Source organism: Danio rerio, chromosome 21, assembly GCF_049306965.1.
Source record: "Danio rerio strain Tuebingen ecotype United States chromosome 21, GRCz12tu, whole genome shotgun sequence".
In the NCBI taxonomy this organism is placed as follows: Eukaryota; Metazoa; Chordata; class Actinopteri; order Cypriniformes; family Danionidae; genus Danio; species Danio rerio.
The window spans coordinates 5,765,001-5,780,000 of NC_133196.1; the positions used below are offsets into that span (position 1 = coordinate 5,765,001).

Genomic DNA, 15,000 nt, shown 5'->3' on the forward strand with positions numbered 1-15,000 from the left:
TAGCATCCAGGTACTGACCAGGCTCAGCCCTGCTAAGCTTCAGTGAGTAACCGGTCTTGGGCTGCAGGGTGATATTGCTGCGGAATGCAAAAGGCAGAAATAAAGATCTATTTGTCACACTTTGAACACTAAACGGTGGAATTTATTCACAAATTTTCACAAAGCATCATGGGTAATGTCGTTTATCCCAACAAATTGTACTGTAAATGGCATAAATCATGCAAAAATGTAATTTACTCTCTCGAAAGTGGCTCCAAGAGTTTCTTTCTTCTGTTGAACACTAAAGAAGATATTTTGATAAAAGCTGAAAACCTGTAACCACTGACCTTTATAGTAGGAAAAACAAATACTATAGAAGTCAATGGTTAACAATAATAATAATAATTCCTTGCGTTTATATAGCGCTTTTCTGGGCACTCAAAGCACTTTACACAATGGGGGGGGTCTCCTCATCCACCACCAGTGTGCAGCATCCACCTGGATGACGCGACGGCAGCCATTTTGCGCCAGACCTCACACCACACACCAGCTGATTGGTGGAGAGGAGTCAATGATGAATCCAATTGGAATATGGGGATGGTTAGGAGGCCATGATGGACAGAGGCCAGTGGGCAGATTTGGCCAGGATGCCGGGGTTAAACCCCTCTACTCTTACAGGTTACAGGTTTCCAACATATTTAAAATATCCTGTTTTTCTTTAAGAACAAAGCTCATAAAGGTTTGGAAGCAGTGAAGGATGAGTAAATGATGACATTCATTCATTCACCTTCACCTTAGTCCTTTATTTATAAGGGGTTGCTACAGCAGAATGAACCACCAACTATTCCAGCATATGTTTTACGCAGCAGATGTCCTTCCAGTGGCAGCCCAGTGCTGGTAAACACCCAATTATACTACTTTTTTTTTTTACTACATCCAATTCACCTATAGCGCATGTCTTTGGACTGTGGGGGGAAACCGGAGCACCTGCATGAAACCCACGTCAACACGGGGAGAACATGCAAACACCACACAGAAATGCCAACTGACCCAGCCGGGACTTGAATCAGTGACCTTCTTGCTGTGGGGCAACATTGCTAACCACTGAGCTACCATGCCGCATGAATAAATAATGACCTTTAGAGCTCACAACAGATATATCATTAAGTTTTCCATCGAAGATCTTCCCAATGGAAAAACTTAATGGCGTTTTAACCACCCATTAAAACCACTTCATGTGTATCTTCTCTCCATTCTCTCTTACCCATGCTAGCAATAATGCTATGAACAGGTAGTCCTGACGGGCTGTTTAAAATGTCGCAGTGGCTCCGCCCCTTTCCCTGGTTTTCTTCCTGTCTGAAGATGAAGGCGGAGTTTTCCTCTTTCGTGATGTTGATGTAGTAACAGGTGTCGCTGGCAGACATGATGTGTCGTGGTCCAGGGTTCAACAAGATGCTCTTATTATCTTCTCTCTTCACACCAATCATACACACACCGTACCTAAACACAACAGAGTTCTTACATCTTTTCCAAATTGAATCAACCCAAGCTCATTCTGGAAACGTAGCCCCGCGGACGTTTCTGGAGACCACGATTTACGTGGCCGGAGGTACGTAAAGGCCGCGTTTGTTTTTTTTCGAGCTAACGCCGCGGGGCGGTGTGGGATCCGAAAACGCGGTCGAAATCGAAGACAAGGGCTTTTGCTTTTTTTTTTTTCCGATCCGGCGGCTTTTCGCGCGAGAATGGCAGGGCGCGAACGCCGCGCGCTCCCGAGAGGCGCCCGCCCGAGACGCGAAAAAGCGCGCACAGCGGCCTCTCGCGGATCCGCAAAAACAAAAAAACGCTCGAATATGTAACTCCCGGGACGTAAATCGCAGTCCGCAGAAACGTCCGCGGGGCTACGTTTCCACAATGAGCCCGGGTTAAATTGAATATAAAGCTCCTGTGAAATTAAAATAACGTTTTTTTAAAAAGATGTTAGTAGTAAAAATACTGTTAGTTTTAAGGATATTCAAAACGGATATAAACATAAAAAACATGTAAAGCTTGCAGTTTGCCACTTTCGCCTGATCAACTATTTTTTTCACATCACTCTGTACTTCAGTTTCTTTTCAAATCTATCTGACGTGTCCCGTCCCCTTCAAGACACTTCTCATTTGCTAACATTTGATTTCATTCCATTTGATGCACTTAAGCTCAACCACTCTCACTGGCAGAGCTGTGATAAAATAAAACGCTACTGGCTGCTTTTTTTAAGTGGGAGGAGCTACTCTATTTCCTGACCTCTCTTCATGTTTCAGTTTAAATTACACTGAACATCGAATAATGCCCATTTCAAAGCACTTCAAGGGATCTTTAAGCACTTTTCCAAGTGGATTTTTCAAACCTTTACAGCACAACTATTACAAGTGTGGCAAACTACATATTTACATACATTTACTTTATCACAGCTTATTCCACAGCTGTCTGGAACACTCAATTCTGATTGGTCAGTCACAATATTATAAGGTATAACCTCTATGTAATGTGGGCTCATCCAGGATCTTTGAATCACCTTGACCATCCATGAATATGTTCAAATCCATATATCTGCATTGTTTTGACTGTTTTTAACAATTTGGCACAGTCTTGTGAATGAATAATACGTAGGTTAGTCTAGGCTTCTTAGCCAGTTTCATTTTTGGCACCACCTTGTGTCTGAATAATGGGCAGGTGTATACTCCATCAGCTGTTTTGGTTTCCATCAGCTTTGTGTTTAATTAAAGAAATAATAAAATATTAAGGCAATATATATATATATATATATATATATATATATATATATATATATAGTGTCTATTTTTTATGTATTGTGGCAATAAATGTGATAAAATGCATTCAGAATGGGTTGTTTTTGCACAATAAAGCCTTTTAGTCTTATACAACAGTGCTCTGCTTCACTTCGGGTTGCAGATAAGCCTGTTGGGAATTATTATGTGATAACATCCTCCTGGATTTTCCATAACATATCAGATACTATTTGTTATAGTATTGTATATGATAGAATATTCTAGAGAAAAATTTTGATGGCATATTTACCCCAATCCCTAACTGAATTACAGCCATTTACTCACATCTTAAATGTGTATTACATGCATCTTTCATCTTTAAATTTATATTGATTTTAATTTCAAACGGTGTACAGAACAGGCTACTTGGGCAGACTCCCGAGTTTTAATTTTATGCAAAAGCAAAAATATTTATTTAAGTATTTAATTGTTACTACACACACAGACAGACACACGCACACTCGCACACACACACACACACACAGACACACACACACACACACACACATATATATATATATATATATATACACATATATACACACACATATATATATATATATATATATATATATATATATATATATATACAAACAGAAATTGGGGAAAAAAATAAACATGAATTCTCCTGAATTCTTTGCGCCCCTGTTTGTTTATTTTTTCCCCAATTTCTGTTTAATGGAGGGAAGATTGTTTCAGCACATTTCTAAGCATAATAGTTTTAAAACTTATTTCTAATAACTGTTTTATTTTATCTTTGCCATGATGACAGTAAATAATATTTGACTTGTTATTTTTCAAGGCACTTTTATACAGCTTAAAGTGACATTTAAAGGGTTAACTAGGTTAATTACGTGAACTACGCAGGTTTGTTCTGTAGACTATCAAAAAAAATTTGCTTAAAGGGGCTAATAATTTTGTCCCAAAAATGTTTTTTAAAAAATGTAATAACTGTTCTATCTTTATTCTAGCCGAAATAAAACAAATAAGACTTTTTCCAGAAGAAAAAATATTATCAGACATACTGTGAACATTTTCTTACTCTGTTAAAAATCATTTGGGAAATATTTAAAAAAGAAGAAAAAAATCAAAAGGGGGCTAATAATTCTGACTTCAACTGTATACATGCATACATAAATATACACACACATGCACACACTACTAATATATATATGTTAGTGAGATAAGTTATTATGAAAACAAAACAATTACATATACAAGCAGCTTTAAGCACTTAATGATTGTTAGTTAATACCTATACATTAAGATAAATGATTAAGAATGTAAATATATTTGAATATTTGGGTTTTGTATTTCATATATTTTTTATTATTGTGTACACAATATTTATACACAGTGAGTCCACATTCATTATACTGCATAAATGCAAACCTTTATTTTGGACGTGATCAATTATGACTAATCATGTGATGGCTCCAGATTTTCTATCTTTTTCCTTTTTAAGCACTTAATAATTGTCACATCCGTCAGTGACCACCTGAGGGCGCTGTAGTGCACTGGGACTTTTAGGCACTGCAGAGCTTCAGTAAAAAGACTACATTTTCATACATGCCCCGCGCACACACCGGAACACCTACACTGATCTGTCATCAAATCTGTTTTGTGTTACCGTTGATTATCTGGACTATATATTCTACCATTCCACCTATGTTTGTCATCGCGTCGTTGTCTTCCTTGTCTTCCTGCTCCTAGTAAGTTTGTTCCTGATCTTGCCAAAGTCTAGTTCGTGTTATCTGTCTTGTTTTGTTGTTGATTTGTTACTTTGTATTTTTGAGATTTTGTATTTTTTAGTCACCGTTTTCTGCATCTGTCACGTTAGGCGTGATCAAAACAAAAGCAAAACAGGAACAAAAAGATTGTGGATTCAAGTGCAGATTTAATAGATTATAAGTGCAGAAAACGGTGACTAAAAAATACAAAATCTCAAAAATACAAAGTAACAAATCAACAACAAAACAAGACAGATAACACGAACTAGACTTTGGCAAGATCAGGAACAAACTTACTAGGAGCAGGAAGACAAGGAAGACAACGACGCGATGACAAACATAGGTGGAATGGTAGAATATATAGTCCAGATAATCAACGGTAACACAAAACAGATTTGATGACAGATCAGTGTAGGTGTTCCGGTGTGTGCGCGGGGCATGTATGAAAATGTAGTCTTTTTACTGAAGCTCTGCAGTGCCTAAAAGTCCCAGTGCACTACAGCGCCCTCAGGTGGTCACTGACGGATGTGACAATAATAATTATAGTTAATAATTTTTATCATTAAATTAAGATAAATTATTAAGAAACCAAAACAATAACATTTTTAAACAGTTTTATGCACTTTATTCAAAATAATAATTTTCAAACCATGAAAACACTTGATTAATAGTCTAAAGCCAAAAGGATGAAGCCTGACACAAACATCCTGACAGTACAATTTTTCATTGGTGTACACCTACTTTTTGTGAGCGTGAAAGGCAGCATAGGTAAAGCTTTTGCTGTTGTACTCCCTGAAGAACATACTGTCACCCAGGCGGATATGATAGACCTCATTACCCGAACATCGACCATACATCCTCTGCCACTGCTCCGGAGACTGCTGGCCCTCTCTAAAAGAGTAAAGAAGTGTTATTTAACTATATACTTATTTTTATAATTATATAGTTATAGAACAATATAATTTTAATTATATTAAACTTTTATTAACAATTACTATTTGCAGGAAAGTGGATAGGATTAAAGGCTTTGTGACGTGCATGAAAAAGCACTGATTTTTGTTTGTGCTTACCCAGTTTGAATTGGTTTGATCAATAATGCAGTAAAATGTGAAATATTATTACAATTAAAAAATAATGTCTTTATATGTGAATATAATTTAACATTTAATTTATTCCAGTAATGAAATAAAAATTTTCAGCATAATTGAGTCTTCACCATTACATAATGAAATAAAGAAATATTTTTCTTTATTTAAAGAAAGAAAATAATTATTTTTTATATGCTGATTTGATGCTTAAGAAACAATTATTATTATCTTAGTTTTTTTTAGGATTTTGTGATGAATAAATAGTTTATATTTGAATATAAATATCTTGTAAAATACATTATAAATAATATAATATAGTTAGAAAAACTTTATAAATTTATTTACTTATAATCTATATGTTTCTTTGCTATATAAAAAATATGGTCCCACTTTATATTAAATGTCCTACACTACTATGTACTTACATAAAAAAATAAACACAATGTACTTACTGTGTTTATAATGTATTTGAGAACACTTGTGGTGCTTTTGAGTTGGGATAGAGGTTGTGTTATGGACAGGTTTGTTGGTTTGGGTAGGTTTAAGGGTGGGTTAAGGTGTAAGGGATAGTCAACAGTGTATTTACAAATGTAAATACAAAAGTTAATTACAGATGTAGTTACATACAGGTATTTAATCAAGCATAAGTACACAGTAAATACATGTATTTACACAATAAGTACATTGTAACAATCTATTAATTCCTGTTTAAGTACATATTAGTTAAGGCCACTTAATATAAATATAAATATTATATAAGTACAAAAAAAATAGTACTGTATCATGGTGTATTTAGACAACCAGTTTAAAAGTTGTAAGCATTTTTCAGTTCCATGTGGTAGCGCTAGTAGCTCAGAAGTAACACCATTAAAAAATCTAGGAGTGTTGTAAACTCACTGTCCGCGAGATGTGTGAACCAGTAAAGTGATCAGAGTAGAAGTGGCCGGACACAGACAGTTCAGAGCCAACATGGCGTATTTAAACTCTTCCTCACACACAACGTGATCTGCAGGAAGAAACAGACATGCTGCTTAGTGCTGAGCCAAAATGGCTGCCGTGAAAACAACTGAGGGTGCGTCTCAATCAGATTTGTGCTCAAATTTGTGCTTCAGCATGTCCATTAAATAGGACCCATTCTGCCACTTTTTACAAGATGCAAGTCTCTGATGGAGCCTAAAATCAGAAAGTAATATAAATATTTTTAGTAGTGTTCGTAAAAAGTGGTTAACAGCAGTGTTTGCACAAAAAGTCTAATGTTCTGTACTGGATCATGTCGCCTTTGTTTTTGCCTTCAGCAATTTTATGTAGGGAATTATAATGTTGTGTAAATGTATTTATTATAATTAAATTTTATCAAGCCTCCTTTGGACAGGTGTTGAGAATTAGCAAGTTTGCTAAAACACTTAAACAAATGCATTTAGTTATTTATTGTAATTGTGATGTCCATGTCAAATAAATAAATAAATAAACACATATGTAGTGTTGTGCCTCCAGGAACAGGAATGAGAAACAGTGATATAGAGCAATGGTTCTCAAAGAGGTGGTCGGGACCCCGCGAGGGGTCGCGGAACAAAGAAGGGAGGGTCGCTTGGTAGTTTCCAAAAATCTATTTATTTTTATTAAGCCATAAGAATTACCATATTTGATCCATAACCTACTGAAGAGAAAAAAAATAGTAGTTTATACCATTTATAGTTACTATAGTAGCTTATAGTTATTACTTCTATTGGATTGCAACCCCTGCGGTAATTACATTGTATTAAAGACACAGCAATAGCGTCAGATGCAGCAGATTTCATAACACCTGCTTAAACTTTGTGGCCCATTTACAGCTCTCATACATTAAAAAAATTAAAAGAAGAATAGACTTGAGTCCATTGGTGTGTGTGCGCCATTGCATGCAAGGTTTCTGTATTTATAACAACCTCAGAGGATATTGGGGGTCGCGAGTCACTGGCATAGTCATTTTGGGGGTCGTGGCCTGAAAAGTTTGGGAACCACTGATATAGAGAATAAAAGCGGGAAGAAATCGAACTCATCACGCATGATGTTAAATTAATTAGTACCTGCAAATTTAACATGGAATTTGTTTTCGGGTTTAAGGATCTGGACATACAGAGGGCAGTTTGGAGCGAAGTCTTTCACAGCCCAAGCCCTCAGAATGGTCTGGTGATCCTGTCAACACATCAAGAATACACTGTAAAAACAACATTACTGCTTTAAACTGTTTAGTTAATTCAAACAAAAGTTTCTAGTCATCTCAGCTTACATTAGTCAAACTGATTAAGTTGGTAACACTTTAGTTTAGGTCACAATCCACACTATTAACAAGCCATTAGCTAACAATGCTACCTTAATAAACTACTAATTAGCTGTTGATTAAGGTAGAAGTTGGGTTTAGGTTTTGGAACTGGGGTATGCAGAATAAGATCATAGTTTATAACTACTAATGAACAGTTAGGCGCCCAATCCCAATTCTATTTTTGTACCCCTACCCTTTCCCCTAGGCCCTTAAAAACGAGTGTGAAGGGGAAGGGCTTGAAAATTTACCCCTAGGAATTGGGACAGCACTACAGCACCTGCACACGTCATCATATGTCATCGTGATCTCTTGCTTCATATGAGATCAGACGATGGTGACTGCTGTAGTGATTCCAGTTGTGTTATTTTTGGGGTGTTTATCTTCAGGAAATCCCTGAAGGCATATGCTATGTAATCATTACAATCTAATGTGGCAATAAGATCGTTACTATACTGTGTATTTACACAGTGGCCATATTTATGTATGTAAACACATCAAAAACAACATTAACATTATAGCAGACACTGTGAAAAGCTCATTCCCAGCCACTAAACTATTCTGACAGGGTATTCGAGTGTCATTGAGTGTCCAAATGTTGTGGGACTGCTCTACAGGAGTTATGAATATGGATTATAGAGAGCAAAATATAGCGGTTTTTATTTTAGTATTTTTTTTTTAATAAAAGCATGACGGTAAAACACGAACGCGGTTATGAATAGAATAAAACATATTCTGGGGCTCAAACCAGTGACCTTCTTGCTGTGAGGCGACAGCGCTACCCACTGTGCCACTGCTCTGCCCAAGCCCTTAACATGCACTAAATCATTCAGCAAGAACAACACGTTCATCTAAAAAATCTCTAATGTTTTACTAAAAGGACATCTTGGATGACATTGGGTGAATTAACACTGAATTTACATTTCTGGGTAAACTATGCCTTTAAATTTGCTTGTAAATCAATGTTGTGTGCACTTATTTCTCAATTTTTCTATTATATACATTATTATTGTAGTATTACCTGCTTATTGTCTGTAATTACTGATTGTCATTATTGAATATTAATGCGTGCTCCTTTAGTATTAACTATATAGAAGGTAATTTATTAATCTGGAGACTCACTGCTGCCATGCGATCCGCTTCATTCCTGCTGCTAAGAATAAAACATGCCTCCGCATCGTCCATCCTACAGAAACAAAAATGACCAATCACTGATAGACGTTAACAATGCACACCAATCACAGTAGGGCATTAACAAAACAGACCAATCTCAGATGCTGAATTTGATGTTATTCTGGTTCGATTCTTACATTCAAATAATGTGTAAACAGTATAAAACCAAAAATTGATATAAACTGTAAAAAAAAAAAAAAAAAAAAAAAAAACATTTGTAAAAAATAATGGACAAAAAGAATGACATATGGCACATTGCATTAAAAAACTACAATATTATAACTACTATTGCAATAATTAATGAAAATTAAATAAAACTATATTTTATGAATGAACTGTCAAAAAAAATTATTAAAAAAAAATCTTTAAAATGAGGTGTTGAAAAAGACAGCCAAGAATGTAACCAATCTTTAAATGGTATTGTGTGGAGGGAAATATAAAAATGCAATATAAGGTAATATTAATACAATTCAATATAATATTTAATATAAGAATGCAGAACAAAATATTATACACCAACTACCATTTTTCTAATTTTATTTTAATCGTTTCAACCAAATATGCAAATAAGGTTTGCTGTGATTGGTCAACGAGGCTGTCACTCACTTGGCTCTCAGCAAATCCTGGTTTTTGAGGGCGGAGCCTTGAAGATAAATGACCCTCTGTGACCAGAGAGGAATCTGTAAAATCCTCCTGACCTGAACGTCCACTTCACACGGACACAAGATGACCACATAATAATCCTGAACACAACAAAATTAGAAAACATACTGCAACTTAAGCACTTTTTAAATACTTCCATTGCATTTTCTAACTTTTCCAACACTTAATAAGTGTGGCAAATGGCATATTTAACCACATATACAGGGCTCAGCATAGATGAGTGCACTCACTTTTGAAAATGTATATTTCTATCAATTTCTTAGCGAATATAGGCAGTCATTTTGTTTGAATCGTTTTATTCAACAGATATTCATTAAAATAAGAGTTTGGTCATCAAACATCTTTAGCAATAGAAAGATAATACATTTAAGTTCAAACAAATTATTGCAACAACAACAACAAAAAATTACAAAATACAAAATTTTAACCTTTCAAAAAATTTTATTTCAACAAAATAATTTGGGTGTACTTATTTTTTAATCACTTTATTCTCAAAACAGAATGACTTTTTCTTAAAATATTACAAAATTGTACAAAATTAAAAAGAAATTACTTTTTCTTTGAATTTAATGAGTTTACTCTGAGCATTTTATCTGGGCGTCTTCTCAAAATTTCACAAGTTTTTTTCATGAAAATTAAAAAAATTGTCTTAAATTTATGCTTATTTGTCTTTGAATTTCAAAGGGCATTTGTTTTTTTAAAAGACAGGCACATGCACAAACTCCAGAGTTTTCTCCAAAGAGATTTAGTTTTATTAAATTTTTTTTATTCCTTTTCCTTGGACTTTATTTATCAGGGGTCGCTACAGTGGGATGAACCGCCAATTTATTCAGCATATGTTTTTTTACAGTGGATGACCTTTCAGCCGCAACCCAGTTCTGGGAAGCACCCATACACTGTGACCAATTTAGTTCATTCAATTCACCTATAGCGCATGTGTTTGGACTGTCGGTGTAACCAGAGCACCCAGAGAAACCCACACAGCACGAGGAGAACATGCAAACTACACACAGAAATGCTGTCAGGCAACATGCTAACCACTGAGCCTCTGTGCTGCCCCAATCTGTTTTGTTGTTGTTGTTTTTTAGGGGGGTGCAGTTCTGGTGGCAAAACTGAGTAGCCTATGGTCACTTAAACATGTTCCTGTCATTATAAAATGTCTGGTCTCAGAAACTCGAACCAACTATTTTCTTGCTGTGAGGCGACAGTGCTAACCACTGAGCCGCCTTCTTAGCTTTTTATTACAATTTTTTTTATTTGAAATGTAAATTTTTAACATGAAAAATTTCTTTTTTCTCTGAATTTAACGAGCATCTCAGCATTTTATTTGGACTTTTCAGCATTTAACAGGTTTAATCTTGCATTATAATGACTTTAATATTGAGATTTTTTTTGTTTTGTTTTTTTATTGGTTGGCACTAAATCATTTTTTTTATTATTGTTGCTAGGCCCTAATCCTCTTTTACTGTATATCGTCACATTATGACAGATGTTAATGGTTATTTTATTCTATAATATAATTCTAAGGACATTATTGATAGCATGTTTGAACATTCAACTATTGCCATTTACTCTCTAAAATGTCATTAACTTGCATCTTAAATCTCTATTTATTTTCATCTTAAAGGTCACAGATTTAAAAAAAAAAGACATCCTCAGATTCCAGAGTTTTTATTTTCAACAAAAGCCCATTTATTACCCATTTAGGAAGATCAATTATTATGAAAACTAAACATGATAATATCTGTTAAATCCACACAGAGGCAGAGTATTCACCTGTGTGTGGGGGTGAGCGTAGAACTCATTGAGAAAGTCCATCAGCAGGTCGATTTTCAGAGTACTGACACATAAAACCACGTGTCTCTCGGTCTGAGCGCGATGCCTGCTGTAGTTTCCTCCAGATTTCTGTCTTTCCATCCACAGATAAATCAACTCCTCAAACTACAGACACAGAAGATGAGGAAAGAACGACCATGATGGTGAAAATGAAGATTATGATGAGGAAACATTACTAATTTATTATCAATTTAGTATTTGGTAGACTGACAGCAGTTTGTTATCCAATAAATTGAGTACATATTATATCAATACATATATTTAAGCATGTCTGTGAGTGTGATGTGACCTGAAGCGGCAGCACGACGAGGGCCACGCAGATCATCACCACCACCAGCAGCTGAGAAGGCCAGATCTGGGGCGTTACGTCCCCGAAACCCACCGTTGAGAAGGTCACGATGCAGAAATACAGAGCGTTGAAGAGCGACAGACTCTTCTTACCGGCCCGCTCTAAATGCTGGATCCCACACGTGCTGAAAGACACAGAAAACCCCACTAAAACCCCCCTAGGACAGGGGTCACCAATCTCGCTCCTGGAGGGCCGGTGTCCCTGCAGGGTTTAGCTCCAACTTGCTTCAACACACCTGCCTGGATGTTGCAAGTATACCTAGTAAGACCTTGATTAGCTTGCTCAAGTGTGTTTGATTAGGGTTGGAGCTAAGATCTGTAGGACACCGGCCCTCCAGCAACAAGTTTGGTGACCCCTGTTGTAGGAGATCTGAGAAACAGTAGAGTAAACAAAAACAAAGGGAGAGGGGCTAGTGCTAGTTAAGCCCCGCCCCTCCTTGTTCTGCAGATCAGAAAATTTGTTTATTTTCTAAATAGAGCCACTGTGTTGCCCCTCATATTAAAATCAAAATAGCAATTGTAATTATTAATAAAACATGAAAAATAAATACGCATTACATTACATTTAAAAATTAAGTAATTAGTGAGTAAAAAGATTTACTAAGACTTGTTTTATGAAAATAAAGAATCTTTCGCTTTTATAAACTAATTAAACTGGTTAAAATAGTGTTGTCCTACCATTTTGTGACCCATTTGTTTCAGTTGACCTGCTTTTCAAATTAGTTAGATTGTTTTAATTCGTTTAGAACCAGGGCTTTACATTAACCCCCGCCAACCCGCCAAAAGCGGGTAGATTTCAGCTTTGGCTGGTTAGACAGTCACTCCCACTAGCCACTTTGGCTGGTTGAAAATAATTTTTAAACTGTGGTTTTCTCAAAAGCAGGGTTCGAAAAAGAAGAAGGAAAGCAAATAAATACCGAATGAGAGGATGATCACTTGCGCTAACAGCTGATGTGATGCGCGCAACTTTTTAAAGTGCGTGCGCGCTCCTGTTTCCTTCCTTGAAGCACGCGTGCTAATGACTGTAAAAAGTATGGACGACGCGACAGTCCCTTTTCCCATTAAACGCCTTGAGGGCAAAACGCCTGCTTGACGGGCACAAACTGTCGCAAAAGACTGCTGAAATTGGAGCCTTGACATGCGCAGAAGGACTGTCTGATGGAGCCAGAGGAGGAGCCGCGAAAATGAGCGGAGTCGAGCTTCCAACCAAACGCTTTATGTAAAATCAACCACGCCCCCCGAACTTCTCAGCATGCGTTTGCTGTCATATCAACACAGATGGGTGTAATAACGTTAACAAATATGAGGGTTTTTTATATTCAATCGCGCCAGCTCCGGGCCGCAGCGCATAACCTACTCGCGGCGTCGCGGGCTGATTCCGGCTCGCATGCGGCAGCGTCGGCTCGCTCAGCCGCCGCATATGGCTCGATTGACTCGGGCTGGAATCGGGCAGTGAGTCCAGGCATCCGGAGTAGGTCCAGCAGAGGTAGTCAGTCTGAGCTCTAAGAGATAAGTCTCCGGCAGGCGAGAATCTAGCCGAACTGGTCCGAGTGTATTTTGCCATCTGGGTGGCTAGGCGTGCATCAGCAAACTAATAAAGCCCGAAAAAAGCCCTGACCTTAGCGAATAAACAATGTTCCACCAGGATCATGTATGTCAGAAACTATAGTTTACTGCTGAACTCATTTTGTCATGGTAAAATAACACAGAAATCGAATAATAACACTTGTGTCTCCTGCCGAAGCTCAGACGTGCTGCTTTGAGAAACTGTCAATCACAGCTGTCAATCACGATGACACGCCCAGCATTAAATTACTGCTAAAAACAAACTGTTTACAAAAATGAAGATCTGCACCTATTTTAGCACAATAACCAGTGCCTTAATCGACCAGAACCATCTTTCGGGACATTTTATTGCAAGTGTAATAATTTTTTTTATTTGGGCTCAAGTCTCCTTCATTAACACTGAGGAGGCGGTATGACTTGTACTGCAGCCAGCCCCCAGGGGGCGATCTAACAGCCAAGACCTTCACTCAAACGCAGGCTTGCGGCACACTTGACGCGTGCCTTGAACGAATCTGTGATCGGATCTCTTTCAAATAGTCAGGCAAAAAAGTAATACTAATGCACACATAGTCTTGCTGCTTTCAAGAGCTCCAAATATGTCTTTTTGTAAGCAGCACCGGTTGCTTTTGCTTTGAACAGATTATTAACTAACCTTAACCAAGTGATCATCCCTCCATTATTTTTGTTTATATGGTTTAATTATCATTTTTTACAACAACATTTGCTTTAATATGAGATTAACTCTCCATTTATGTGTAGTTATCTGGTGATCTGAGAGACCTTTAGCGAGGACAGAGTACTGTGCGTATTTTTTGATACATGACAATATTTATTTTTAAAAGTCAATTGTTTTTCTTTGGTTTTTCAAAAGAAATGTTTTGTTAAATAAAAAGTATAGTATACAGCTTTATTTAGCTTGTTTGACACATTTAAAATTTGTGGCTAAGAAATCATTTTTGTTTGGTGTGGTCAGAGATAAATTAGGTAAATCCTTAATTTTGAGTTCTGAAAAGTCATGCAGTATAACACTATGAAACCATGACCCATTTGCTCATACACGACACACAACGTGAAATGAATGAGGAGGCATGTGGACATAGCACAAAATCTAAATCAAGTAATTTTAGCATATATTTTTGCATATATAAATATTTTCCCAACAATAAAATTGTGGCTAGTGAAAATGCAGAGTGGCTAGAAACGTTTGAAAACTACTAGCCACTGTGGCTGGAGATCAAAAAAGTTAATGTAAAGCCCTGTTTATAACGCTTATAAAAAATATTTACACAGTTATTGGTCACACTTTACAATAAGGTTTCATTAGTTAATGTCTTTACTAACATGAACAATTTTATTTCCATTAACTTAAAATAACAAAGATGAATAAATAGTGTACTAAATTCATTGCTTGTTCAAGTTAGTAAATACATTAACTAATACAACCTTATTGTAAATCCTTACCTCTAAATAACATGCACAATTAAATAAAT

At 36.4% G+C, this 15,000-nt stretch overlaps 1 protein-coding gene across 8 annotated transcripts in view; it reads right to left on the reverse strand.

Moving 5' to 3' along the window:
- Window positions 1-15,000, reverse strand: part of kcnt1a (potassium sodium-activated channel subfamily T member 1a) — an 81,518-nt gene that overhangs the window by 25,686 nt on the left and 40,832 nt on the right. For all 8 annotated transcript variants that reach the window (XM_073935730.1, XM_073935729.1, XM_068215966.2 and 5 more), the window contains 8 exons: window positions 11,886-12,069; window positions 11,537-11,701; window positions 9,704-9,840; window positions 9,047-9,110; window positions 7,692-7,800; window positions 6,523-6,631; window positions 5,279-5,428; window positions 1,244-1,479 (listed from right to left, as the gene is read on the reverse strand). In XM_073935730.1, coding sequence (XP_073791831.1) covers window positions 1,244-1,479; window positions 5,279-5,428; window positions 6,523-6,631; window positions 7,692-7,800; window positions 9,047-9,110; window positions 9,704-9,840; window positions 11,537-11,701; window positions 11,886-12,069 — 1,154 coding nt within the window. The remainder of the gene's footprint in view (window positions 1-1,243; window positions 1,480-5,278; window positions 5,429-6,522; window positions 6,632-7,691; window positions 7,801-9,046; window positions 9,111-9,703; window positions 9,841-11,536; window positions 11,702-11,885; window positions 12,070-15,000) is intronic.